The sequence below is a fragment of the Gracilinanus agilis genome, chromosome 2, assembly GCF_016433145.1.
Source record: "Gracilinanus agilis isolate LMUSP501 chromosome 2, AgileGrace, whole genome shotgun sequence".
Lineage (NCBI taxonomy): Eukaryota > Metazoa > Chordata > Mammalia > Didelphimorphia > Didelphidae > Gracilinanus > Gracilinanus agilis.
The window spans coordinates 219,231,114-219,256,975 of NC_058131.1; the positions used below are offsets into that span (position 1 = coordinate 219,231,114).

At 37.7% G+C, this 25,862-nt stretch overlaps 1 protein-coding gene across 1 annotated transcript in view; it reads right to left on the reverse strand.

Moving 5' to 3' along the window:
* Positions 1 to 25,862, reverse strand: part of VIT (vitrin) — a gene marked incomplete at its 5' end in the record, with an annotated part of 181,055 nt that overhangs the window by 148,740 nt on the left and 6,453 nt on the right. Inside the window, 1 exon segment of the mRNA XM_044659586.1 lies at positions 11,247 to 11,316. Coding sequence (XP_044515521.1) covers positions 11,247 to 11,316 — 70 coding nt within the window.

The following is a 25,862-nucleotide window of genomic DNA, read 5'->3' on the forward strand; positions in this document are numbered from 1 at the left end:
AAAAAAAAAAAAAAAAGAAAGGGTACCTAAGGGAATGGAGGACTAGGAATGTATTAAGGTATCACAGGTTAAGATGAGGGTGAAAATAAAATAGATTGATTATATGCATATGTGTGTATGTACATGTGGGGGCATATATGTATATGTCTGTCTGTCTCTCTCTCTCTCTCTATCTATCTATCTATCCATCTATCCATCTATCTATCTATCTATCTATCTATCTATCTATCTATCTATCTATCNCCATCTATCCATCTATCTATCTATCTATCTATCTATCTATCTATCTATCTATCTATCTATATCTGTCTATTAATCCATCTCTCTCTCTCTCTCTCTCTCTTTCTATCTCTGTCTCTGTCTTTCTGTCTGTCTGTCTCTCTATTTCTCCATTCATCCATCTATCTATCTATCTGCACACACATATTTTTGATTTTGGCATTTAGGAACTTTCACCATCTTGTTCCAAGTTTTATATCATAGGACTCCCTCCATGTACTCTGTTTCCTAACCAAATTAAAATGATTCTACTCCTCTTTTTCATCTTGTACTAGCCAATCTCTGTGCCTTTGTTCATACCATTTCCCATGCCTGGGATAGATAATATTTTCTTTCATTCTTTTTAAAATTTAGAATATTTTCCCATGGTTACATGATTCATGATCTGCCCCTCTTCCCTCCCCCCTCCTGGAGCTGACAAGCAATTCCACTGGGTTATACATGCATTATTGTTCAAAGCCCATTTCTATGTTATTCATATTTGCAGTAAAGTGATCTTTTAATGCCAAAACCCCAATCGTATTCCCATCAAACACGTGATCAATCAGATGTTTTTCTTTTGCATTTCTACTCCTACAGTTCTTTCTCTGGATATGGATAGTGTTCTTTCTCATAAGTTCTCCTGGATTATCCTGGATCACTGCATTGCTGCTAGTAGAGAAGTCCATTATGTTCAATTGTGCCATAATGTATCAGTCTCTGTGTACAATGTTCTTCTGGTTCTGCTCTTTTTGCTCTGTAGATAGTGTTTTCCTCCCTCCATCTGTAGTTTTTGAAGCCTATATTTAACCCTTCCTGATTCCACTTGCTCCATCTCCTCCAAATGAAAATGGTACCTCTCTCCTCACATAGCACTTTGTCTGGAGCTCTTCTTTGCCCTTAATCTATTTTTCCTTGTAAGAGGGTGATAATGTGAGTATGTTTTCCATTAGATCATTGGATCATAGATTATAGATTGGTTCATAGATTTAGAGCAGTGGTTCCCAAACTTTTTTGGCCCACCACCCCCTTTCCAGAAAAAATATTACTTAGCCCCCTGGAAATAAATTAAAAAAAAATTTAATAGCAATTAATAGGAAAGATAAATGCACCTGTGGCCATCACCACCCTCCTGGATCTCTGTAGCACCCACCAGGGGGCAGTGGTGCCCACTTTGGGAATCACTGATTTAGAGCTAAAAGGGAGCCTGGAAGCTCTGTAGTTCAACTCCTTTATTTTAGAGAAGAGGAAACTGAGGTCTAGCTTGGCTACCTGGCTTGTCTGTGATCACATATAAGTTCCATCAGAACAAGGTCTATGTTTCATCTTTTTTTATTTTCTGTTGCTAGTACATGATGGACATTTTGTAAATTACTGTTTACTACATCAAGTTGAATCAGTACTATATACCTAGAGTGGTAGAGTATGTTTTAAGTGAAACAAGTACTAAATGAATATTTCTAAAAAGTTTTTGTAAAAAGTTGATCGTATGAAATTTTACCAGAGTTGGAGAAAAAAATCGGTTGCCATCTTTGTGGTCACTGAAAAACTCTCAGTCTGGTTCTGAGAGCACTTCTGTTGTCTGCGGTTTCTGTATCTTGCTATCATTAGGACTGAAAGTGCTTTCATTAAGATCCACTGCCCCCCAGGATCACTCATATTTTGTCACAGAAATTCCTCCAGGGTGAAAATGCGCACGGTTGGATTCAGTTTAACAGTAGTGGTAAGTTGGGTTGTTATTTTTGGTGGGATACAGGCTCTGACTTCAGCAATCCTTGCTTATTAATTAAAGACTCTTTTGAAACCACTCTTCAGGCAGCTAGCTGACCAGGGAAGGCCTCCTAATGTGCTCGTGCCCTAGAGCAAATCTTTCTTCATCCTTCCTCTGTAAGAGCTCTCTTGCTAAATTGGAGATGGTGAAATGCATGGGGAGTTTGGATGAAAGGAAATCGGCCTAATTTTTCCTTTTCTAAGAGGCCCAGCTGAGCCTGTGCAACAGTGACAGAGTTGCCAGTGCTTAATGGAAGGTTCAAAGCAGTGACCCATCTGAAAGCAATCTCCTTACCACTGGTGATGGAGAGATGTATGTGTGTGGATGCGTGCGCATGCACACGTGTGTGCCCCAGAATCACAGGAGCATTCTTTGGACCCTCTAGCTATAAAATCCTAGAAAAATGGAATGGAATTGAAAGTAAATATATACAGGATGATTTAACAGATATTTTTAAAAATTGTTATATCGAGGCCATTAGAACTGTTAGCAGTAAAGGAAGACTTATTGCTATTGACTTTCTGAAATCGTCTTAGTTAATAATGGAGGGAGGAGAGTGTATTGATTTATGTTTGTAACCAAAGATTTGGTGGCATGAGGCAGAATGGTATGGAGGAAAGAATGCCAGATTCTGAGACATCAAGATCTTGGTTCTGCCACTTATTACCTGTGTAGCCTTAGGTAAATCCTTTACCATCTCAAACCTCAGTTTCCTTTATCTATAAAATGAATTCAACTAGATGAAAATCTATTTGTTCCATCTAGCCTGATTTCTAGTTTTAAATAAATTATAGCAATAACCCATAACATGTTAAAATGGAGCTGATAATAAATAAATAATAAGTAAAATAGAATGTAAAAATAAAATAATAAATAAAATGACATACAAAATGACTCAACAGTGTGACAAGGCAACTGAAAAAGTTGATTTGGTCTTTGGGTTACATTAAGGGAGTCTCTGGAATAAGGATGTCAGAATCCTGTTCTACTTTCCCACATCTGCAGGATTGTTTTTATTTCTGGGATCACAGTTTAGGAATGATATTGATAAGAATGCCCAGAAGAAGGCAACCAAGGTGATGCAAGATCTTGAATGTGTTCTGCATGACAATCATTTGAAAGAACTGGGAATACTTACCCTGGGAAAGAAGATTGAGTGGAGGGAAGGGAGAGAAACTAAGTAATGGGTGGAATTTGATTTTTTTTGGTGAGAAATAACTTGCTGAACAATTAAAGTTGTCCCCAAATGGCCTGGGCTCCCTAGGGAGGTATTGGTTTCCCATCCTTGGAGGTATTCTCACACAGGCTGGATGATCCCTTGCCAGGTTAAGTTGCAAAGAGGATTCCCTTCAGATAGGGTTGGACTAAATGATCTCTAGTACCTTTTCCAACTCTGAAATTCCGTGATAGGAACTGGACCTGTGATTTCACTAGAATAGGAAACTCCTGGGTGAGAAAACTCTCTCTACTAAAGTAGATCAGTACCTTCTCTCTAACTTACTGTTTTAGAGAGTTGACTAGAATGAGTTTAGTGACTTGCCCAGGGTCACACAGCCAAATATGTGTTAGAGGAATAACTTGAACCCAGTTGCTTTAGGCTCTGAATTCAGCTCTTTTTCTCACTGTAACACTGCTCCTGAGTCCTCAGTCTTAGTGTCTTCCTTCTTGGACTATCCCTCCCCCAATTTAATTTTTTTTTGTTTGTTTATTTGTTTGTACATAGTTTTTTTAAACCTCTTACCTTCTGTCTCAGAATTCACACTAAGTATCAATGCTTAAATAAGATACTAAGACAGAAGAATGGTAAAAGCCAGCCAATTGGGGTTAAATGACTTGGCTAGGGTCACGTAGCTAGGAAATGTCTGAAGCCACATTTGAACCCAGGATCTCCTGACTTTGGTGCTCTAGCTGTTCCTGTACATCGTTCTTTGCATATTGTCTCTCCATTCCTGAACTCCTAAGTCTAGTCTTTACATAGTGCTTGGCATGTAGCAAATCTTTTCAACTCCTACCTTCTATCTTAGAATCAATACTAAGCATCAGTTCCAAGGCAGAAGAATAGTAAGGGCTAGGAAATTAGGGTTAAGTGATTTTCCCAGGGTCACACAGGCATCTGAAGTTAGATTTAAACTCAGACTCCAAGCCCAGTTTCCTATCCACTAGCCCCGTAGCTGCCCCACATAGCAAGTATTTAATATACACTAGTCCACTGACAGACCACATCTGATTTCGTGAAAATGGCTTAAATTAATAAATTACACTGCAAGGGATAGAATTTCAAAGGTGGGAAATTTAGGCTAAGCTAACTTCTTCATTTGATAGATGAGGAAAATGAAGTCCAGAGCTGAAATGACTTGTTCCACTTTTACAGCTAATTAGTGGAAGTGTCAGGACTAGAATTCAAGTTTTCTGACTATCTCTATATCAAATTTTCTCCCTCATAAAAGGCTTACAAAACAGACATAATAAATAAAGTGCATAGCATACAGGAGCGTTCCCAAAGCATGAATTGCACAAAAAAAGTGAACTTTCTTTTTCCTTCTTTGTAAAACCAAGGAGTGGGGCTAGAGGGCCTCTCACATCCCTTTTAGCTATAAACTTATACTTCTATCCACTCAAATGGGTCATCATCCTGACCTACATAAAGCAAATATATGTTCAATTTAATAAGCATCTATTAAGCACTTAATTAACAATGTTTTTTTTTATGTCTCGGCATTTAGAAAGGAGGTTGAAGGGCAACATATAAATCTAGCCGACATTAATTTATTAATCATCTATTAATCACTTAGTTAACAACAGTTTTGTGTGACATTCAGAATGGATGATGAGTGATCAGTTTGATGCTCTAGGGTTTAAAAATGCTTTCAGCATCATTAATATGACCAGAGTATTCTAGATATAGACTCAGAAAATGCAAGTTCTAGTTTGGTTCTGCCAATAACCAGTCTGAATTGCCACATTGCCCATAAGACAGCTAAGTGATGCAGTGGATACAGCACCAGCCTTGGAGTCAAGAAGACCGGAATTCAAATCTGGTCTCAGATACTTATTAGCTGTGTGACCCTGGGCAAGTCACATAATTCCTTTTTGCCTCAGTTTCCTCATCTGTAAGAGAACCAAAGAAGGAAATGTCAAACTATTCCAATATCTTTGCTAAGAAAACCGCAAATGAAGAGTCAGAGATGATTAAAATAACTGAACAACAATAAAAGTCAGTTTATATCATAGAATCATAGGATCAAAGATTTAAATGTCAGGAGATGTCTAGTCTAAACCTCTCGCTTTTTAGATGAAGAAACTGAGGTTCAAAGAACTTGTGACTTGCCCAGGATAGTAAATTGCAGTCAGGATGGAAACAAAAGTCCTTTTATTTTAAATCTTCAAAGGCTAGTATTTTTATCCCCAAGATAAAGAGGCTAGACTAGATAATATAAGAGCTAGAAGTGGCTTTAGAGATCATCTTAATTTATTTTTATTGATATCATTTGTTCTTGTATCATTTTCATTTGGGAATATGTTTTCTTCCTTCCCTACCCAATGACCTATCCTTTGTAAAAAGAGACTAAAAATGAAATTGGAGAGTGAGGATCAGTTCAGCAAAATGAACACACACACAAATGCAATGTGACAGTGTATGTAACATTACAAACACATATTCCCTCACATCTCTCAAAATAAAATTTATTTTCTTCATTTCTTCTAGGGGACCAAGTTTGTGGACTAGATAATATTTTAAGTTCTCTTTTAGCTGTGAAGTCTATATGTATCCTTTTTTTTTCCCCAGAAAAGGAGGCCATATGATTCAGTGGAAAATTGATTTAGTCACAAGACCTAGAATCAAATCCTTACCTTATTACCTGATAGCAGGCAATTAACAGCCTCCCTGAGCTTTAGTTTCCTTATTCAAAAAATTAGGGAGTTGGATTCGCTGATCCATGAGCTCCTTTGTAGTTCCAAGTCTAGGGTCTTGAAATATCCTAATAACAAGCAAGACTTCCATATCCATATCCATAACTATTGTTAAAATGTATGGTTGCCATATTTTGTTGGTGTTCATTTATTTCCGTCATGCCTGACTCTTCATGACTCCTTTTGGGTTGGGTTTGTTTTTTTTTTTTTTGCAAATATCCTTGAGTGGTTTGCTATTTCCTTTGCCAGCTCATTTTAAAAATTAGGAAACTGAGGGAAATAAGGGTTAAATGACTTGTCCAAGGCCATATAGCTAGGAAGTGTCTGATGACGGATTTCAACTTGAGAAGACGAGTCTTCTGATTCCAGGCCATTCCATTGTGCCACCTCGCTGTCTTATGTACCATATATGGTTACCATGCAATATGCTATATGTATTTTTATAGTCTTTTCAAAAAAGAACCATTGTATTATTTTATTATTTAAAAATTTCACTAAGGAAAGACTTCAGTTTTGGAAAGTTGGACTCTGATTACCCTCTCTCTGATACTTTTATTTATTTGTTTGTTTTAAAATAAATCCTTATCTTCTGTTTTAGAATTAATACTAAGTATTGGTTCCAATGCAGATGAACAGTAAGGACTAGGCAATGGGGACCAAGTAACTTGTCCAGGACCACACAGCTGGGAAGTGTCTGAAGTAAGATTTGAGCCTGTGCCCTCCTATATCTAAGCCTGGCTCTCAATCCACAGAGTCACCTAATTACCCCTTCCATCATACTTAAAAAAATTTTGACAGAACCTTAGCATCAAAGACAGTTTGGGGGGGCAAGAATTTGGGGAAGATAGAAGAGAAAAGGCAGGAAAGGCAGCCCAAGAAGTGTGAGGTGAATGGGTGTAAGCAGAGGGGAAAGAGGAGGCATCTTTTTTTGTCTTGATCATTGAGGATTGAGGTGATTGTATATTAGCCTATGAAAGCCTTTAAAAAAATTCCTGACTAGCGCTACCTCCTTCTGTCTCCCTTTTGTCAGGAATAAATGACTAATGGTACTGAGAAGCAAAATAGAGGTGGTAATTTGACAGGGTTTGAGGAGGAGACTAATGGGAAATGCCAGGGGACCATTGCAAAGTTTCCTAGCTGAATGGCTTTGAGATGTGTGAGCATGGTGCTTTTAGTGTTGTTTAAAAAAAAACAACTAAGGGGAGGTTGCATTTCTAAAAGGATCAGAAGGTGATAGATTTCTCTTTTGTTGCCCAAATTAATCATTGGTATGTTGCCAATATCTAATATTTGTTCAATAAATTGGGCTAGTCCCAGGCCAAATTGTGAAGTCTGTCGGCATTTCCTGAGACTCAGGGTCTAACTCACCCTAAGAGAGAAGAGGGATACTTAGCTTACCTGAGTGGCCTGGGAAAGTGAGATCCTACTGAGGATTTTGCAGTGTGGAGAAGGTGCCCCTGGTAGAAGGTATCAATGAAAAGGAAGCTAGGTAGAGGAAGCCAAAGGGCATTTTAAAGGAGAGAAACTCACTAGGCAAAGCAATTGAATGAGCAATGGGCTACACTCCCCGCTCCTCCTTCCTCTCCTCTGAGTAATTACCTCTCAGGAGTCCATCAACAATGGATTTGAGCATTATTCCAACCATAGCTACTAAATCGTGAGACTTTTTAAACTGACTTGTCATGTTACACAAAGGCCAAGAAGTGTGGTTGATTTTTTTTTACTTAAATGGAGATAGGTGCCTTCTGACTGTGGTTGGGGCATGGTGCCTTGGATGACTTTGACTATTTGATATGGAAGGCTTTCCCTATATACTTCTTGGTCCGTACCTTGGATGCTCTGAGTAAGATCCGTTTATCTCTGTCCTGCTGCCTGGTTTCTTTCTAGCCCTTCTTCACATTGCTGTCCTTTCATGCTTTCTATCTTTAAGCCAAAGTAGACTAGCTGTCCTCCAAGCTCAGCATGCCATATTCTGCCTTTGACTAGGTCAGGCCCCCATCTCTGGAATGAACTCTTTTTTTATCTCTACATTTTAGAATCTCATTGCCTTTTAAGGCTCCTCTAATTTCTTCCCTTTCTACCAATTGAAAGTATTATCTAACTTCTAATATTCCTATATATACAGTTTAGATCCATCCTTTGCCAATCAATCATTTAATAAACAGTCACTGTCTTAAGTCCTGGGGATAAAAAGATAAAATATTCTCTGTTATCAAGGGGCTTACATTCTTTTTCTTTTTCTTTCCATATGGCTCATTGTTGTAAGAGAATACTCATATAAAACTAAGCCTCCCAAATAAAAGTCCAAATAAACTAGCATGAAAAATAGTATGCTTTGATCTGCATTACAACTCCAACAGTTCTTTCTCTGGAGATGGATAGAATTCTTTGTCTTAAGACCCTCAGAATTGTCAGGGATCATTGTTTTACTGGGAGTAGCTAAGTGTTTCACAATTGATCATTCCACAGTATGGCTGTCACTGTGTACAGTGTTCTCCTGGTTCTGCTTATTTTGCTCTGCATCAGTTCATTTAGGTCTTTCCAACTCTTTCTGAAATTATCTTATTCATTATTGCTTACCGCACAACAGTATTCCATCACAAACACATACCACAATTTGTTCAGTCATTCCCCAATTGAGTGGCATCTTTCCCATTCTTTCCACCACAAAAAGGGCTGCTACAAATACTTTTTGTACAAGTAGGTCTTTCCACACCCATCCCATCCCCTGTTTTTAAAAAAAATTTCTTTGGGATACAGACTTCGTGGTGGTATCAAAGGGTATGCATAGTTTTATAGCCCGTTGGCCATATTCCCAAATTGCTCTCCAGAATGGTTGGATCAGTTCTCATCTCCACCCAACAATGCATTAGTAACCCAATTTTGTCACAGTCGCTCCAAAATTCATCACTTTCCTTTACTGTCATTGGTTGATCTGAGAGGTGTGAGGTGATACCTCAGGCTTGTTTTAATCTGTATTTGTCCAATCAAGAGTGATTTAAAACATTTTTTCATATGATTATTGATAGCTTTAATTTCTTCATCTGAAAACTGCTTGTTTTAGCCTTTGACCATTTGACAATTGGGGAAAAGCTTGTACTCTTATATTTGTCTTTGTTCTCTATATATTTGAGAAATGAGACCATTATCAGAGAAATTTGTTATAATATTTCCCCTTGGTTTATTGTTTCTCTCCTAATCTTGGTTATATTGGTTTTGTTTGTACAAAACCTCTTGAGTATAATATAATTAAAATAATTCATTTTTATACTTGGTAGTGTTTGCAACCTCTTAGTCATAAATTCTTCTCTTCCCCATAGATCTGACAGGTAAACTATTCTATGTTCTCCTAATTTACTTATGGTATCACTTTTTAGTGTCTAAATACTGTACCCATTTGAATCATATTTTGTATAGGGTGTGAGATACTGGCCTATACCTAGTTTCTGCTAAACTGTTTTCTAGTTTTCCTAGCAGTTTTTGTCAAATAGTAGATTCTTATCACAAAAGTTGGGAGATTATATGCAGCCGAAGGGTAAACTCAATGTTTTTGTTTATTGGAAGTACTTTCCTCCCTTTGTTGAAGCCTCATGAAGTTTCCCTTAGGTTTAGTTCTCTGCTGGGTCAGGGAGTGGGCATTGGTAATGTCAGAGAATATGACCTTTCCTCCATGTTTTCAGTTTGTCCTTCATGTTTATCTTAGCTCTTGAGGCAGATGCTATTGTCAGGTGGGGGTACTGCAATGGATTTTGATGGAAATTCCAGATATTCAGAACTTTTGAAATTCATAAGGATAATCACAGCAGCAAGAATTGAGAGAGAGAAACTTGATCTCCTCCTCTTCTCCCCACCCCCTCAAGTATTTACCTCTCAAGAGACCATCAGCACTAGATTTGACCACTACTCAAATCATGGCTACTGTATTATAAGACTTTTTAAACTGATTTACTGTGTTACAGATAGTTCAAGAGGTGTGTTTGACTCGTTCAGCCAATCACAAGATGTTTCCTGATTGGCAATCGTCAATCTTAATCCAAAAATCATAGCACTTCTCCCCAAAATATTAAAGATTTGTTCACCACTAGTTAACACTTTTTATTGATTGGTTCAATTCAGGTGTCTGGGCCTTCTGTGATAGCATTAATTGAGGATAGGAATACCTCTCCTCCATGTATAAATAAATATAAAAGTTATATAGAAGGAATACAAGATAGTTTGGGGAGAAAGGGAAAATTGGCCCCTGGGGGATCAGGAAAGACTTCATGCAGAAAGTTACATTACTGTACTGTAAAAAGCAAGAGAGAGGGAGTGAGTGCACTCCAGATATGGGGGAGAACCAATGAAAAAGCATTACTCTCTACCTTATAGTATACATTTATCATAGGTCCAGAGTGGGAAAAGATCTTAGAGATCATCCAGTCCAATCCCCCTCATTTTAAAGATGAAGAAATTGAGGTCCATTGAGGTTAAGCAGCTTGTCTAAGACCATACAAGCTGTAAGAGGGAGCATTATATTTTGAACTCAGGTCCTGTTTCTGTATATATGCTGTTTCCCCCCATTAGAGCATAGGCTCCAAGAAGGTGGTGGCTATGTTGTTGTTGTTGAATCATTTTTCAGACATGTTTGACTCTTTGTGACCCCAATTGGGATTTTCTTGGCAAAAATACTGGAGTGGTTTGCCATTTCCTTTTCTAGCTCATTTTACAGATGAGGAAACTAAGGCAAACAAGGTTGAATGACATGCCCAGGGTCATGTACCTAGTGTCTGAGGTCAAATTTGAACTCAGGAAGATATATCTTCAAGGCTCCAGGCTTGGTAATCTATCTGCTGTACCATCTAGCCCCCCAATCGGCAGCTCTGCCCATGGGTAACTCTGCTGGATTTATTTTTGGAACTCCTCCAGTGTCTAGCACCTAGTAGGTGCTTAACAAATGTTTGCTGAATGATGGATATAATCTTATCAACAAACAAACCATTGGATTGTAGCAAAAGGGTTCTTAGATCCTTAACCTAGAAATGTGCTGCCCTGTGAACATTAGCTGGACTAAATCGGAGTTTAGGCAATCGAACAACCCATCATCAATTGTGACTGTCTCTGGCTAGGTAGATGAATAGCACATAAAACTAATCAAATAGGCAGTTAACATTCTCTCTTAACTTTCTTCCAGAATGTTTATCTTGAAAGGACTTATAATAGTGTTTATGCAATATTTTTTAGTTTAAAAACTTTTTTGGCTTGTTTTTCCCTCAGTTCTTAGGAAAATGTTATGAGTGTATCCAGATACACATATAAAAGTACTTACCAAGGAACATTTCAATAACAGATGCCTTCATAGCGAGAACAGCAATTCCCATAAATATCAGAATGGCACCCTAGAGAGGAAGGAACAATAACACCATAACATTTCAGCCAGAAGTTCTGAATTTCTGCTTGCTTAATGATAGAGAATCAGCTATATCATTCTACATTGTCCTCTGGAGCCCCAGGATCCCAAGTTGTGTCCTCCTGTACGTGTCATGCTGAGATAGCAGATGGCCTATGTTTCTGGCACACACAATTTCTATCCTAAGCTAGACATGCCAACTGGAGTCATCAGCCTCTTTGCCACTTCTTTTGGGTCCCTATCCTTTCCTTAGACCAAACAATGAGACAGTGGAAAAAGTCAGTCTTAGCAAAATACCAGACCACATTTGGAAATGGGCCAGCCAGATGCTATGCTCATTCCTGGGAGCTTCTTGGGGTGCTATCATGGGAAATTAGCAGTGTTCCCAATATTGGGAAGCCATTGGTCTACAAGTGTATAAGTTAGGGGAGCATTGGGGTGGTCTGCTATGCTTTTTGAATTATTTTGTCTTCTAACCTCCAAGCTAAGGATTATTTGAACCTTTGCCTCTCCTTGTTTAAACCATACCTATATTTATGTAAAAGAAGGTGGCATGGGGCAGTGATTAGTGTTGTATTCACAGTTAGGAGACCTGGATTCATATTCTGCCTTTGACACTTAATAGTTGCCAGAGATAGGATGGCCAAATCACTGAAACGTTCAGCCTCAGTTTCCTTCTTTGTATAATAGTATCTATATTGCAAGGACATTGCGACGATAAAGTTAGGTAAATGTATAAAGAACTTTGTAAGTGTGTAGGTACTCTAAACATATCAGTTATTAATATAATATAATGTATTAATCAAGAGTCATAAAATTAGTAGGATCATAATAGCACAGATTTAGAGTTGGAAAGGGTATTCCTTAGATTATACCTATATTTATACTTCTATTATTAATTAATTTGGGAATTAGAAGAAAAGAGTTTTAATCATGGCTCAAATACTGCCTAGATGTGGGTAGATGTCGGACTGTGGGCAACTGGCCATTGCATCTTTCTAGTGATCAGTCTCTTCATTTGTAAAATGAGACCATTCTGGCCCTTAAGTGCTATGGTTTATTTCGTGTTTCACGGATTCTTTCTTCATTATGGCTTTTTAAAGCATTAAAAACAATAACAATTAGTCTAAAGAACAAGGCTAAACCAAACAGAATGAGCCACTTTCCTAAACTATACCAAATCAGAGTTTTGGTAAGTTAAGGTCCCAGGAGGAGACTACTAACCATTGGTTAAATAATGACTAGTTAATAGATTTTGGTCTCAAAGCATACATGAAACCTTTCAAATCTGCCTTGGGATTCAGCGTAATACAGGGAGTGCTGTGATAAACTTTGCAAAAATTTTAATTGTGATGTATTTCTTTAGTAGATTTAAATAGGTCCAACTTGCATTGGAAGTAAATTCCACAGGCCCAGTTCTCCTCTACCCTGATCTTTTCTCCCTCTAAACCACTTCTACTGATGAATATGTTAAGTTTCTTACTTTATTAGTGATATATCCTTTCTCCTAGGAGATAGAATTTTGAAGCAAAAGAAAAAATGTATATATGATACATGTGCAAATATCACATATATACATATATTCAGAGAGAGGGAGAGTTAGAAGAGAGAGAGAGAGAGAGAGAGAGAGAGAGAGAGAGAGAGAGAGAGAGAGAGAGAGAGAGAGAATCTAAGAATGATTGTTTCCTTTGGAAAAGTTTTCTTTTTTCTTAAATGGGCCAGTTGCAAGTTCTGCCTAAAACCTTTGGGATTTCAGGATGTGACTAGGAAATGGAATTTGATCTTCCATGTGTTAGATGGACACATAAAAATAAGTAGGATTCCAGTAAATTCTCTAAGCCCTGTGGAGATAACATCAGGATATTGAGTCACCAGTGATGGAACCTGACCAGGGCCACTGTGCTTGGTGCAATCAGAATATTTTCAGGATTCTCTCTCACTACAACTATTGTTTAGTTTACTGGTTTCTTTGCACTTACACATGAAATGGAAATGTGTTTTTTAAAATATGTAAGTTCCCATTCTTATCCACTTCCAAAGTCAGAGAGCAGGCCAGCCAACCTACTGCTGAGTTGCCTCAAGGTGGAATGGGTTGTCTTAGGACATGGTGGTTAGAACTATAGAAAGAAGTTTTTTTCACCTGGAAACAAAGCAAAATAGCTTTGTGTGATGTGTGTGCTGGCAACAGTCACCCAGAGGACAGTCTGACCACATTTGCAAGGGGCAATCGAGGCTTTGTCTCTGCAGAGGAACTAGCCAAAGGGAAGAATGCCTCCGGATCCTAGGGAGGGCAGTGCTGGCTGGCAGATGATCCTGATGCAAAGTCTGAAGATTGTGGTCACTTAGGAAAACAACATATTTTCTAGAGGAGGAAGCTTCTCCTACCCCATCCAGATGTTGGCACCCTGCATTAAAGTCTTCATAATAGTTTTAGCTCTAATAGTAGATCTTCCCTCACTGGAGATTTTCAAGCAGAAAGTGGACAACTACTTACAAGTTATATAAAGAGGGAATTCTAATTCAGGTACCAATTGAACTAAAGGAGCTTTCATGTCCCTGTCAACTGTAATTCTCTGATCCTGTGAAATACCATGAAATAATAAGTAGGATCCATGTTTCAGTACTTCATATATTGTTGGTTTTCACTTTAAAAAAAGAATAGCAGAGATTTGTTAAGTAGTATGCTCCAAAGGTATAAATCCATTCTGAAAACAGGGTTAGCACATCCCACACAATTTAGCACCCAACAACTTAAAATACAGAAAAAAGAGAGAAAAATAGTTTATGGTAACAATAGATATTTACTGAGGACCTACTATTTCAAGGCACTATGATGGCATTTGATGGGTAAAAGGATGCCAAGTAGAATTTGAAGTATTCTTTGAAATCTGATGTCTAACCATGATTCTGAATTTTTTGTTGCTGCTAAGAGAACATGATTAAAAAAACCCTTTACCTTCCATTTTAGAATCAATATTGCATAAGGCAAAAGAGCAGTAAGGACTAGGCAATGAGGGGTAAGTGACTTACATAGGGCCACATAGCTAGGAAGTGTCAGAGGTCAGCCTTGAACCTAGGATCTCCTATCTCTAGGCTTGGCTCTATCCACTTAGCCAATAGCTGTGCTCTACGTCCCACCATGATTATTTTTTGTTGAGAGGAATCATAGCATATTATAGGAGAGCAAAAAGACTCATGCGTGGACAAGTCATTATAAGTATATGTGCTATATCATTTAAGAGAAACACATATGTATTTGTGTGTGAGAGTTCCTTACAATTCGTGGAACACTTGAAAGATGCTATGGAACAAACTGTTTGAGAATTATTGATCTAATCCTTTTTTTAAAATTTTAAACCCTTACCTTCTGTGTTATTGGCTCCTAGGCAGAAGAGTGGTAAGGGAAGGCAATGGGGGTCAAGTGACCTGCCCAGGGTCACACAGCTGGGAAGTGTCTGAGGCTGGATTTGAACCTAGGACCTCCCGTCTCTAGGCATGACTCTCAATCCACTGAGCTACCCAGCTGGCCCCTCTAATGCTTTTTTAAGGACATGAGAACTCCTCCTACCAACACAAGTCATTATTTCCTTATGTCTTAAGGAATTCAATTGAAACAAAAAAAAATCCTGTTTTGTAGCCAATATTCTGTTGCTGACTCTTTCTTAGTTAAAACACAGACCATGGGGAGGCTAGTATTTGGATCTTGTCCAGTTTGGTAGGACTGGTAGCCTTGAAGAACCTCTGGTCAGCACCATTCTACTTTGATGTATCTGAGTAGAACTTTACTGGAAGAGGACAACTAGAAATGGAAAAAAACACTGACAATACAAGCTGGGATGGTGAGGGAGGAAATGGAATTTGAGCTTGGTCTTGAGGAATGGGTAGGATTTTTTGTAGGTAAAAGGGTCAGAGAGGTCATTCTCTCTGGAAGGAATGAATGGAATAAAATAGGAAAGCACAAGTTTTCCCCAGAGAATGATGAATTGATCCATTTTGTTTGAGCAATTTTCATTTCTGATGAACAATGAGAGGCAAAGTTAGATTAGTAAATTGAGTATAGATCACGGAGGTCCTTGAATATTGAGGTAAGGAATTTGAACTTTATTGTTTAGGCAATAGGAAAAGTATTGAAAGTTTGTGGTTGATAAGAGAGGTGACATGGTTAAAGTATTAAAAGCATCTTCTAAAAAGTTCTTTTAGAGGGTGATTTGGGGATCAATGCACAAGATATTTGGGAGTGTGGAAAGACTGGAGCCAAAGAGAGGACTTAGGCGGATATAGCAATTTAGGTGAGAAGTCACCAAAACAGGAATTAAAATGGTGGTGGTAGGAAAAGAAGGGAAGGGACATGAGGGAAGAATAAACTTAATTACATCCTTTCATGCATTATTATTATTTCATTTGCTTTGTCTTCAAAACTAGATTATGAACTTCTGGAGGGAAGAACCATATCTTATGTCTCATATACTCCACCCCTACCCACAGTGCCCAACACCAAGCTGAATGCACTCTACAAACATTTTTCAACAGAACAACTAATATTCTGAGCATGACTTTCATAAAGGCTATCCTTTGTATTTTGCCATATTTTACTCTAGTAGAAAGAGTGATAGAAATGACAAGTGGGTAGTGGAGCCCAGAGCTGTCCAGCAGTTTTGTGAGAGGTGGAAGAAAACATATGGGAGCCATACTAGAGGCCAGCTTTGATGTTTTTGACAGAATGACTCTAAAGCTGTTTCTGGTGCACACTGTTGGCATTTGGTACAGCCTAGATAAGTAGCTTATTGCTCGGCTTTTTTCCCTTGTGGGATACAGCAAGCTCACAGTCAGCATTGTCTAGGGAAAATATGAAACCTTTGATTGATGAGGATAGACTTAAGTTTCCAAGGCTGACTAGAGGGACCACCTGAGGCCAGCACTGATGACATATCAACAATCTTTCTTGCCACGTTCTTTCTTTTCTTTTTCTCTTTCTTCTTTTCACTCACAGTTACCACCTCATTCAGGCCTTCATCACCCTTTGCTTAAACTGTTGTAATAGCCATTAAATTTGTCTTCATGCCTTGCTTCTCTCACTACTCCTGCTTATTTTATACACTGTTGCAAAAGGAATTTTCATTAGATATAATCCAAACAAGTGAGTCTTCTACTCAACTAATGCTGGTGGCTCCCTAACTGCCTCTAGGATAAAATCCAAACCTTGGTTAGTTTTAAAAGTCTTATAAGAGCCCAGCTCTATGCTATCTTTCCAGGCTCATATTACTTCCCCTCTCATATTCTGTGATTAAGCCAAACTGGCCTTGGCTCTATTTCTTCGATGGTACACTCTTATCTCTCAATTCCATGTCTTTATTTTGGCCATTCCTGATCCAGAAATCTCCTGTCTCCTTATCTTTGCCTCATAGACTCCCCCTCATCTTTTAAGGTGCAGCTCTGGTTTAATACGGTGCCTGGTACATAGCAGGTTCTTGATATATATATTTGTGAATTGATTTATTTTATTGGTTGTTGTATTAGGAATTCATTGCTAGTATGGACTGACCTGGATGGCTACCAAGGCCCCTTCCTACTATAAGATTCTCTGATTCTCTATATGTCAGTTTACAATAACAACAACAATATAATTGACATCTATATAGGACTTTAAGTTTTGCAAAATGCTTTATATCAATTAACTCATCTCATCCTTACAGTACCTTGCACAATGCCTGGTACATAATAGAAGATTGTCAAACTAAATTGAACCAAAGAGGAAACATCAGGTTGAGAGATGTTGTGAAGCAAGATTTCTCAATTGAATGGATTTGTATGTAACATGGGGAAGAATGAAGATTACTGGATAATGCCAAGATTATAAAGCTGAGATCCTGGAAGGATGGTAGTACTTTCAATGGAAAAATTGAAATTTGAAAGAGGGGAGTTAAAGAAAAAATGGGTTTAATTTTTAGACATTGAGTTCAAGATGGTTCTAGGATAACTAATTTGAAATTCATAGTAAGCAGTTGGTGATACAGGGCTGAAACTTAGGAAAGAAACTGAATTGGACACAAAAATCCGGGAATAATTTGCATAGATATAGTAGTTAAACCTATGGGAATTGATAATATTACTGAGAGAGAGAATAAAGAGAAAAGAGACCCAAGCCAGAATCTTGGAGGGCATCCACAGTTAGGGGTCATGATAAAAATGATGATCCAATAAAGGAGATTGAGGAATTGTCAGATAGAAAGGAAGCAAAATAAGAGGAAGAACTATCACAAAAACTCAAAGAGGAGAGAATTTTTTCTTTTTCGTCAACCTTCTTATTTCCTTCCTTCTTTTCCCTTGTTATTGCCTTTTCTCTTTACGTTGGAGGATTGCCAGAGACACCAAAAAGATAATTCCTAGCACTAGTGGTAAAAACCTGTTTTAACAAGTGGTAGAAACCTAGTTGAGAGCATTATTCAGAGAGATTGGATCTTTCATCCTTGACTCCTCATTCTCTCTTACCTCCTATATCTAGTCCCCAAGTCCTTTACATTTTACCTTCAAGATATTTACCTTCATAATATCTCTAGACTATGCCCTCTTTTCTCCCTTGACATGGCCACTAACCTAGAATTGGTCCATATCACATCCAGTCTGTTAATGCTAGTTTCCCTACCTAAAGTTTCTTTCTTCTCCAATCCATCTTTTATTCAGCTGTCAAATTTATGTTCCTAAAATGTAGGAATGTTACCTTCTCTCTTCCCCCAATTCATTATACTTCTAGTGTTTCCCTAATGCTTCCAGAAGCAAGCATAAATTCTCCCTTTTGGCTTTTAAAGTCCTTAACCCAGCCTCTTCCTATCTCTCCAATCTTTTTTCTTATTCAACCCTAAGTATTTTGTGTTCCAGTGACATTGGTCTCTGCTATTTTTTTTTTGAATAAGACATTCCATCTCCTGAGTTTTGGTTATTTTCACTGGCTGAACTCCATGCTTGGAGCTGTCTCTCTCTGGTTCTCTTCAAGTCTCAGATGAAATCTCACCTTCTACAAAAAGCCTTTCATACTCCTTCTAAACCCTAGTGTCTTTCCTCCTGCCTTCAATTTATCCTGAATATACCTTGTTTGTACATAATTGTTTCCATGTTATTTCCACCATTAGACTGTCAGTTCTGTGATGGCAGGGATTGTTTTTGTTGTTCTTTGCATCACTGGCATTTAGCACAGAGCCTAGATGCTTTTGACTTGACTTGACTCATTGGATAAATTGTAAGAAAGTAGATAATTTCTCAGAGACTTAGTATGAAATTGTTGAGTCTAATCACCTACACCCAGACTATTTGTTGGGTCTTTGGTGAAAGGATAAAAAGAGAATCAAGAGAGTGGAACTCTAGTACACTATAAGCATTAATTTATATACTATCCAGTCCTAATCCCCATCATGTGCAGATCATTCTCCCTCCTTTCTCAAGGTTTCAAAGGCTAATGTCTCCCTCCCTAAACTGTCTAGTATTGATTTTGTATCTAGTCTATATATACTTATAAATAAATGTGCATGCTACTTCCCCAGTAAAAGATTTTCTGCTTGGGATATAGAAATATATTTACATATATATATATATGAATATATATACAAAAGGGGACACAAACAGGGCAATTTTGTTACTACCATATAAAATTTAATACACACCTTAAAATATGAAAGCTTAAAGTTGAATGGAGACTTTTGGGATGCTCTCTGATGTATATGAGAAGTAATGTTAAATTAATTTGCAAATATAGTTTGTAGTCAAATTATGAAAGACTTTAAATGCCAATCCAAGAAGTGTGTATGTTTTCAGGATCAATTTTAGGAGCTGTTGTTGGGTAAATGCTTTATAACACTTCAAGTATTATATCAATACTTAAATGTAGACTGCTCAAGGAGAAAATTTCTTCTAACTAGGCAAGTGAGGAGAACTCAGAGGAAGAGGGAGTGTTCAGCTGGGATACCTGGGTGTGTAGGGCATTAGTTCCAGATACAAGAAGAAGATAATGTGAAAAAAATGGAAATAGGAGAGGGCAGGATGGCTCAGATATAGTACAGCATACACAAATTTGGGCACCGTGAAATAAGCTTGTAAATGTAGATCAGTGGTTCCCAAACTTTTTTGGCCTACTGCCCCCTTTCCAGAAAAAATATTACTTAGCGCCCCCTAGAAATTATGAAACTATTTATTGAACTCAGAATAGAATGTATTAAAAAAAAAGTATGGCCATCACCTCTATCCTGGATCGCTGCATCACCCACAAGTGGGCAGTAATGCCCACTTTGGGAATCACTGATGTAGATTGAAGAGAGATCGTGGAGGACCCTCAATGCCACACTAAAGAATTTATAGTTGACTTTGAAGGCAATGGGCAACTTCCAGGGAAGGTTTTTTAGTTAGAGAAATATTAGACTTACTCATTAGGGAGGACTTGGCAAGAGATTAGATATAAGTATGTAAGAAAGAGGAGAACTGACTGAGACAATGCTAGTGCCAAAACAGAGTTGTTAGGAGCAAGGGCAGGCTTTGGTGCTGGAAGATAATAAGTACACAGCATCATAGATTTTATAGCTGAGAGAGACCTTAAAGGCCATGTAATCCAATCTTCTCATTTTACATATGAGGAAACTGAGGTACAGAGAGGTTAGGCAACTTGCTCAAAGTTACACAAAGAGCAGAAGTATTATTTGAATCTATTTGTTTGGGGTTTGTTGTATCAAGTTGCATTAGGAATGCTGACTTTGATTGTCATTAGTGTGGAGATACCCAGAAGGCATTTGAAAGTGCAAGACAGGAGCCTAAAACTATAGAGAAGTCTTTCTCCCCCACTGTTCCCTGCCCCCAATCATTTCTAGCCACCATTCACAGGCAGGGTAGAGTTTTCGTGCTCCCTGGTATTAGTATGACAACGTGACTTTGATCTGGGGGTGTGTTTTCTTCATCTCAGGTTGCTCCATGCCATGCTATCTTTAGCTTTGTCATAAAAGCCAAAGCCAAGGAAGAGACCTTTTGTGTGCATTTCTCAGGCCATCATTTTGCATTTAGCCAACAGACTGACATATGGTAATGCTTACTAGATCCACAAAGATTTCTGACCCATAGTGATGCTTTGGAATATTACACATGGTAATTATATCTCTGAAGTGGTAGTTTAGCTCTTCCACTGCCATTGGGGGAAAATACTAGTTAGCAGGCATGCCTCCTAAATGAGCTCTAGAGAACTCCTTTCAAGAGTTATTTATCTTCTATAATGGAAGGTGACAGGAAAGATATACATTAGGGAAAACACTTGGTTAGAAAGTCATAGCGTGGGCCATGATCTCATCTTAGTTTTTCTGGTCACTTTATGGGATTTACCAGTTTTCTGTAGTCATAGAACCTGAAAAATAGAGTGTCTCTTTCATCTGATGCTCTTTTACCTACTGTGTGTGTGTGATCTTTTCTGAACTTCTTTTCTCCTGCAGGCTATGGGATTTCTGATGGCCAAAGAGGCTAGATAATGTAATATAGTTTAACTGATTGCTTCAGCTAAGCTGTACTGATGGGTCAAAATTGTCCTGTACTTTTGCTTTTGTCTTAAATTCTAAAGCACATGTGTAAGGCTAGTCTGTCCTTGACTTCCAGTGCCCTGATGTCCTTGCCTGTGTTCTGAAACAGAAGTGCTCGAGGGGCTGTTTGCATTATCTGTCCCTCAGAAGTTGAATGACAGTTAATATCCTGAAAGATCTTGCCAGACTAGAACACTGCACCAAATCTGATAAGTCCATGTTCTTTCTCTGTGATATGGTAGTGGGGAAGGAGAGCACTAACTATGGGGTCAGAGGACCTTAGTTCAAATCCTACCTCTGATATTATGTTACTTGGAATGTATTGTTTAGTTTTCCTGACCCTCAGTTTTTATATCTATAAAAATGATTGGGTTGCATTTACATGGCTTCTGAGTTTCCTTCCTTACCCAAGATTTTTTTTTGGTCACATGTGAATTAAATATCTGGACCTCCCACTCAGGTCAATTCCAGAAGACTGACTACAATAAGTAGCCATAGGAATTACAGTCTTGTGTTTTTATATGCCAGAGTGGCGGACTGGTAGAAGTCACAGAAGTCAGGGAATGTGATGAATGGGGACTGAGTAGTTTGCCAGACCATTCCTTTGGGCTTGGGAAAGGACCTCTCTCTCTTAGCTGTAAGGCTTATCTGTGTAGCTATCTTTGTTTTTTTTTTTTTTTTAATTTTTTTTTTTTTATTTTAAACCCTTAACTTCTGTGTATTGACTCATAGGTGGAAGAGTGGCAAGGGTAGGCAATGGGGGTCAAGTGACCTGCCCGGGGTCACACAGCTGGGAAGTGTCTGAGGCCGGATTTGAACCTAGGACCTCCCGTCTCTAGGCCTGGCTCTCAATCCACTGAGCTACCCAGCTGCCCCCTGTGTAGCTATCTTTGACAGTGTGGTGCTAGATGGAATTTGGGACCCGATGGAGCCAAATTAAATCGGCTGGGGGACTTACTTTAAGTTAGAAAGGCTGGAAACTTTCTTTCTCTCTTTCTCTTTACTAATAAACACTTATAAATTTAGTAGAAAGTCTCCAAGATTGCTTTTTTATTCATAACAGTGAGGACCTGGGATTTAATCAAAGTAGCCCTAGGGCATGCTGGTAAGCCATCTATTTTGGCAGATTGTCACCTATTGTGGAATATATGGTCTAAGAGGGTGGTCTGGAGCTTTGAAGGATTAACTTGCCAAGGATAATATAGTATATATGTCAGAGGGAAACTTTGAATCAAGGCCATCTTGATGCTAAAGTTGGTTGCCTACTTACTATATAACATAATGCCTCATAGATAAAATTTAACAGAGCTAATTACAGAGTCTTAGTCTTGGGTTAACACCCCACCACCACAACCACCAATTTTGCCTAGTATAAAATAGGGAAATTTGCTTAAAAAGGAAGAGGAGACTTTATTGGATCAATATGTCAAATGTGTGATATGAAAGCCACAAAAGTTAATGTGATCTTAAGAGTCAAGATTCAGAACATGGGAAGCAATAGTTCTTCTGTATTCTTCTGTGATCAGAGTATATATGTAGTATTGTGTTTAGGTTAGGACTATGTTTTAGGAAGAATATTGATAGGCCAAGAAGACTTCAGTGGTGGGTAAACAAGATGGGACAGTGAAGGGCCTGGCTCAAGATAAATGTCATATGAAGATCTGTTGAAGAAAATGAAGATATTTAGACTTAGATAAAATATGATAGATATTTAAATATCTGGAGGTCTGGAATGTGGAAGAAGGAATCCATTTTTCTGCTTGGTTTCCAGATGGCAGGGTTAGGAGTAATTGGTTGAAGTTGCAAAGAGGTCAATTTAGACTTGGTAAGAAGATAAACTTCCTGGAAATCAGTATACAAAATAGACTGAGCTGTCTGGGAAGATAGTGGATTTTACTTTTCATTGGATGACTTCATGCAGAGGCTAGTTGAAGACACTATAAAGATGTTGGAGAATTCATTTTTATTCTGGTATCCATTGGACTAGATAGCCTCTGAAGACTCTTTAAAATCTGAGATTCATGATTTTGACCCATAATTCCATTCTCCAGCTTATCTGGCAGACCCTTTCACAGAAGACAAACCAATCTGGATTAATGTTCTTCCAACTTCTTTAAACTACTGAAAGTATGAATATCATTACCATTGAGGTTATGTAGTTGTGGAAATGAAGGTGCCAAATTTAACTTTGATACTTTAATGAATCCATCATGTGATCAATAGAGGTGCTCCTCTTATAAATAGCAACTCCACTATGACCCATTCTGGGTCATTCATGTCCATACCCTTCGATAAATGATTCATAGAGGATCAGGTCCATACGCAGGAAACATCCTCTGTGGAGCAATGTGGTACTTACCTCTCCATCCATCTCTTATGACTTAGTCTTATTGTTATAGCTAACAACTCCTTTTTCTGGCATATATGCCTTTGCTTTTGGGGTTTTTTTGCTTCACACTTTCTTTCATAGTGGCATTATGATATAGCGTATTTCTTGAAATGTTCTTGGGGTTTAAGGATTTGGAACCACTGGGGATCTACATTCAAATCTCTCCTTTATCTTTTACTACCTTTATGACCTCAGACAATTTGCTTAACTGGGTCTCAATTACCTTGTCTATGTCATGAGAGGACTGATTCTAGAAAGCAATCTGAAATTATGCTAACAAAGTCACTAAAATATTTACCCTACCTAATCCAAAGATTCTGCTGCTAGGCATGTATCTTGAAGATGTCAACAATCAAAAGAAAGGGTTTTTTGGAAGCAAAAGGCAAAGGGCACTATGGTGGAAGAAAGTGAATAAATGGAAACACAGTAGATGTCCATTGATTGGCAAATAACCAAATAAGTTATAATTACATGAATGTAATGGAATATTATACTATAAGAAATGACAAATATTATCAATACAGAGAAGCATGGGAAAAGGAAATGATACAAAGCAACCAAGATAATAATATATAAAAGTGATTACAATAATGGAAATGGAAATACTATACATGGACTCAAAGAGAGATATAAGAATATCTCTCTCTCTGTTCTTTGCAGAGGGGTGTGTGTGTGTGTGTGTGTGTGTGTGTGTGTGTGTGTGTGTCCTATGAATATAATGTCTATGGAACACTATATATTATTATCTGGCTTTATTAGCATGCTTTATCGAACTGGCTATTTTGTCTTTTAAAATTCTTTGTTATAAGATATGATTTTTGAGGGGAAAAGAAGGGATGGTAAAGCACGATTAATAAGAGGAATGCTAATTAAAACAATTCTGAGGGACCATTCTCCAACTATCAGATTGGCTATTATGACAGAAAAGGAAAATGGCAAAACTTATAGAGGATGTGGGAAAATTGAAACATTAATGCATTGTTGAGCGAGTTGTGAACTGATTCAACCTTTCTTGAGGGCATTTTGACCTAAGCCCAAAGAAAGGGCTATAAAAAAATGTGTGTGTGTGTGTGTGTGTGTTTGTATTTATATGTAAGCATATGCTTTGACCCAGAAATACCATTACTAGGCTTGTATCACAAAGAGATAAAAAAGAAAAAGAAGAAAGACCTATATATACAAAAATATTTAAAGCAGCTTTTTATGGGGGCAAAGAATTGGAAAGTCAATGGATACCTATCAATTGGGGATAGGTTGAGTAAGTAATAGTATGTAATTGTAATGAAATATTATTGTGCTATAAGAATTGATGAGCAGGAGGAGCTCATAAAAACCTGGAAAACTTATATGAACTAAAAAGCAAAGTGAAATGAGCAGAACCAGAACATTGTACACAGTGATAGGAATACTGTACAATGAACAACTGTGAATGACTTTGTTGTTCTTAGCAATACATAGTACTAAAGAACTCATGATAAAAAGTACTATCTGCTTCCAGAGAAGGAACTGGTAGAGTTCTTATCTTTAAACTAATAAAGCAACCCTTATTTTCTAATATCCTCCTTATAGTCTAAATCCAGACAAAAGCAAACTTTTTTCATTGTCTTAATTTTTTTGTTGAAGTTTCCTTCTACAGAAGGATTAGTATGGGAAAACATTTGACATAATTGCACATGTAAAATCTATTTGAGATTGCTTGCCATCTTGAGGGGAAGGAGAGAATTCAAGACTCAAATTCTTTTAAAATGTTGGAAACTATTTTTCATGTAATTGGGAAAAATTAAATTAAATTTTAAAAAGTCAAATAAAAAAGAAAAGGTGGTATGATACATTAGAAAATGCAGGTAATATAAAAAGAAGAGACATTAATAATCAAATTTAAAAATTAAAGGGTTGGACTATATTAGAGGTTTTTAATCTTTTTGTGTGTGTCACGGACCCCTTTGGCAGTTATGTAAAGCCATGGAACCTTCTCAGAACAGTGTTTTTAAATAATTGAAACAAATACTAAATTTAAGTTGGAAGTTAGTGAAAATTAAGATAAATTTTTTTTCCTCATCTAAGTTCATAAACACCCTGAAAAACAAAGTGGACTTTTTGACACATGGACTCTGATTTATAAGGTCTTTTTCAGCTCTAAAACTATTATCCAAGTCCCCTAAATTAAAGAAAGAAGAGGCAGGACTTTGCTTAGGTGAAAGTCTTTCCAACAAACGGAGGCCATCTGTCCCATCTCTCACTCTTTGATGACTTTTATTTAGTTGGTCATTGGACTTGCTAATAATGATTTTGTCTTGGGTCTGTAGCCTGTACAACGAGATGCAATGCATCCCTCTGGTCTTCTTTTCAGGGGCACCTCTGGCCAATTGCTATGAAGTGATTTCTTCCCTCTATCATTTGCTCCCATGCATCTCCCAAGTTTGTTGAGAGAGGAAATTATTAGTTATAGAGCATAAACATAATAGAATCACAGCACAATTATGCCAGTAATAATAACGGCTAAAAGGCATATTATTTGTCCTTTATTTTTGGCCCAGGCAGTCATCACCTACTCATTCAAATAATAAATTGCAAAGCTCCAGTGAGCAAGCTTGACCTGTGCTG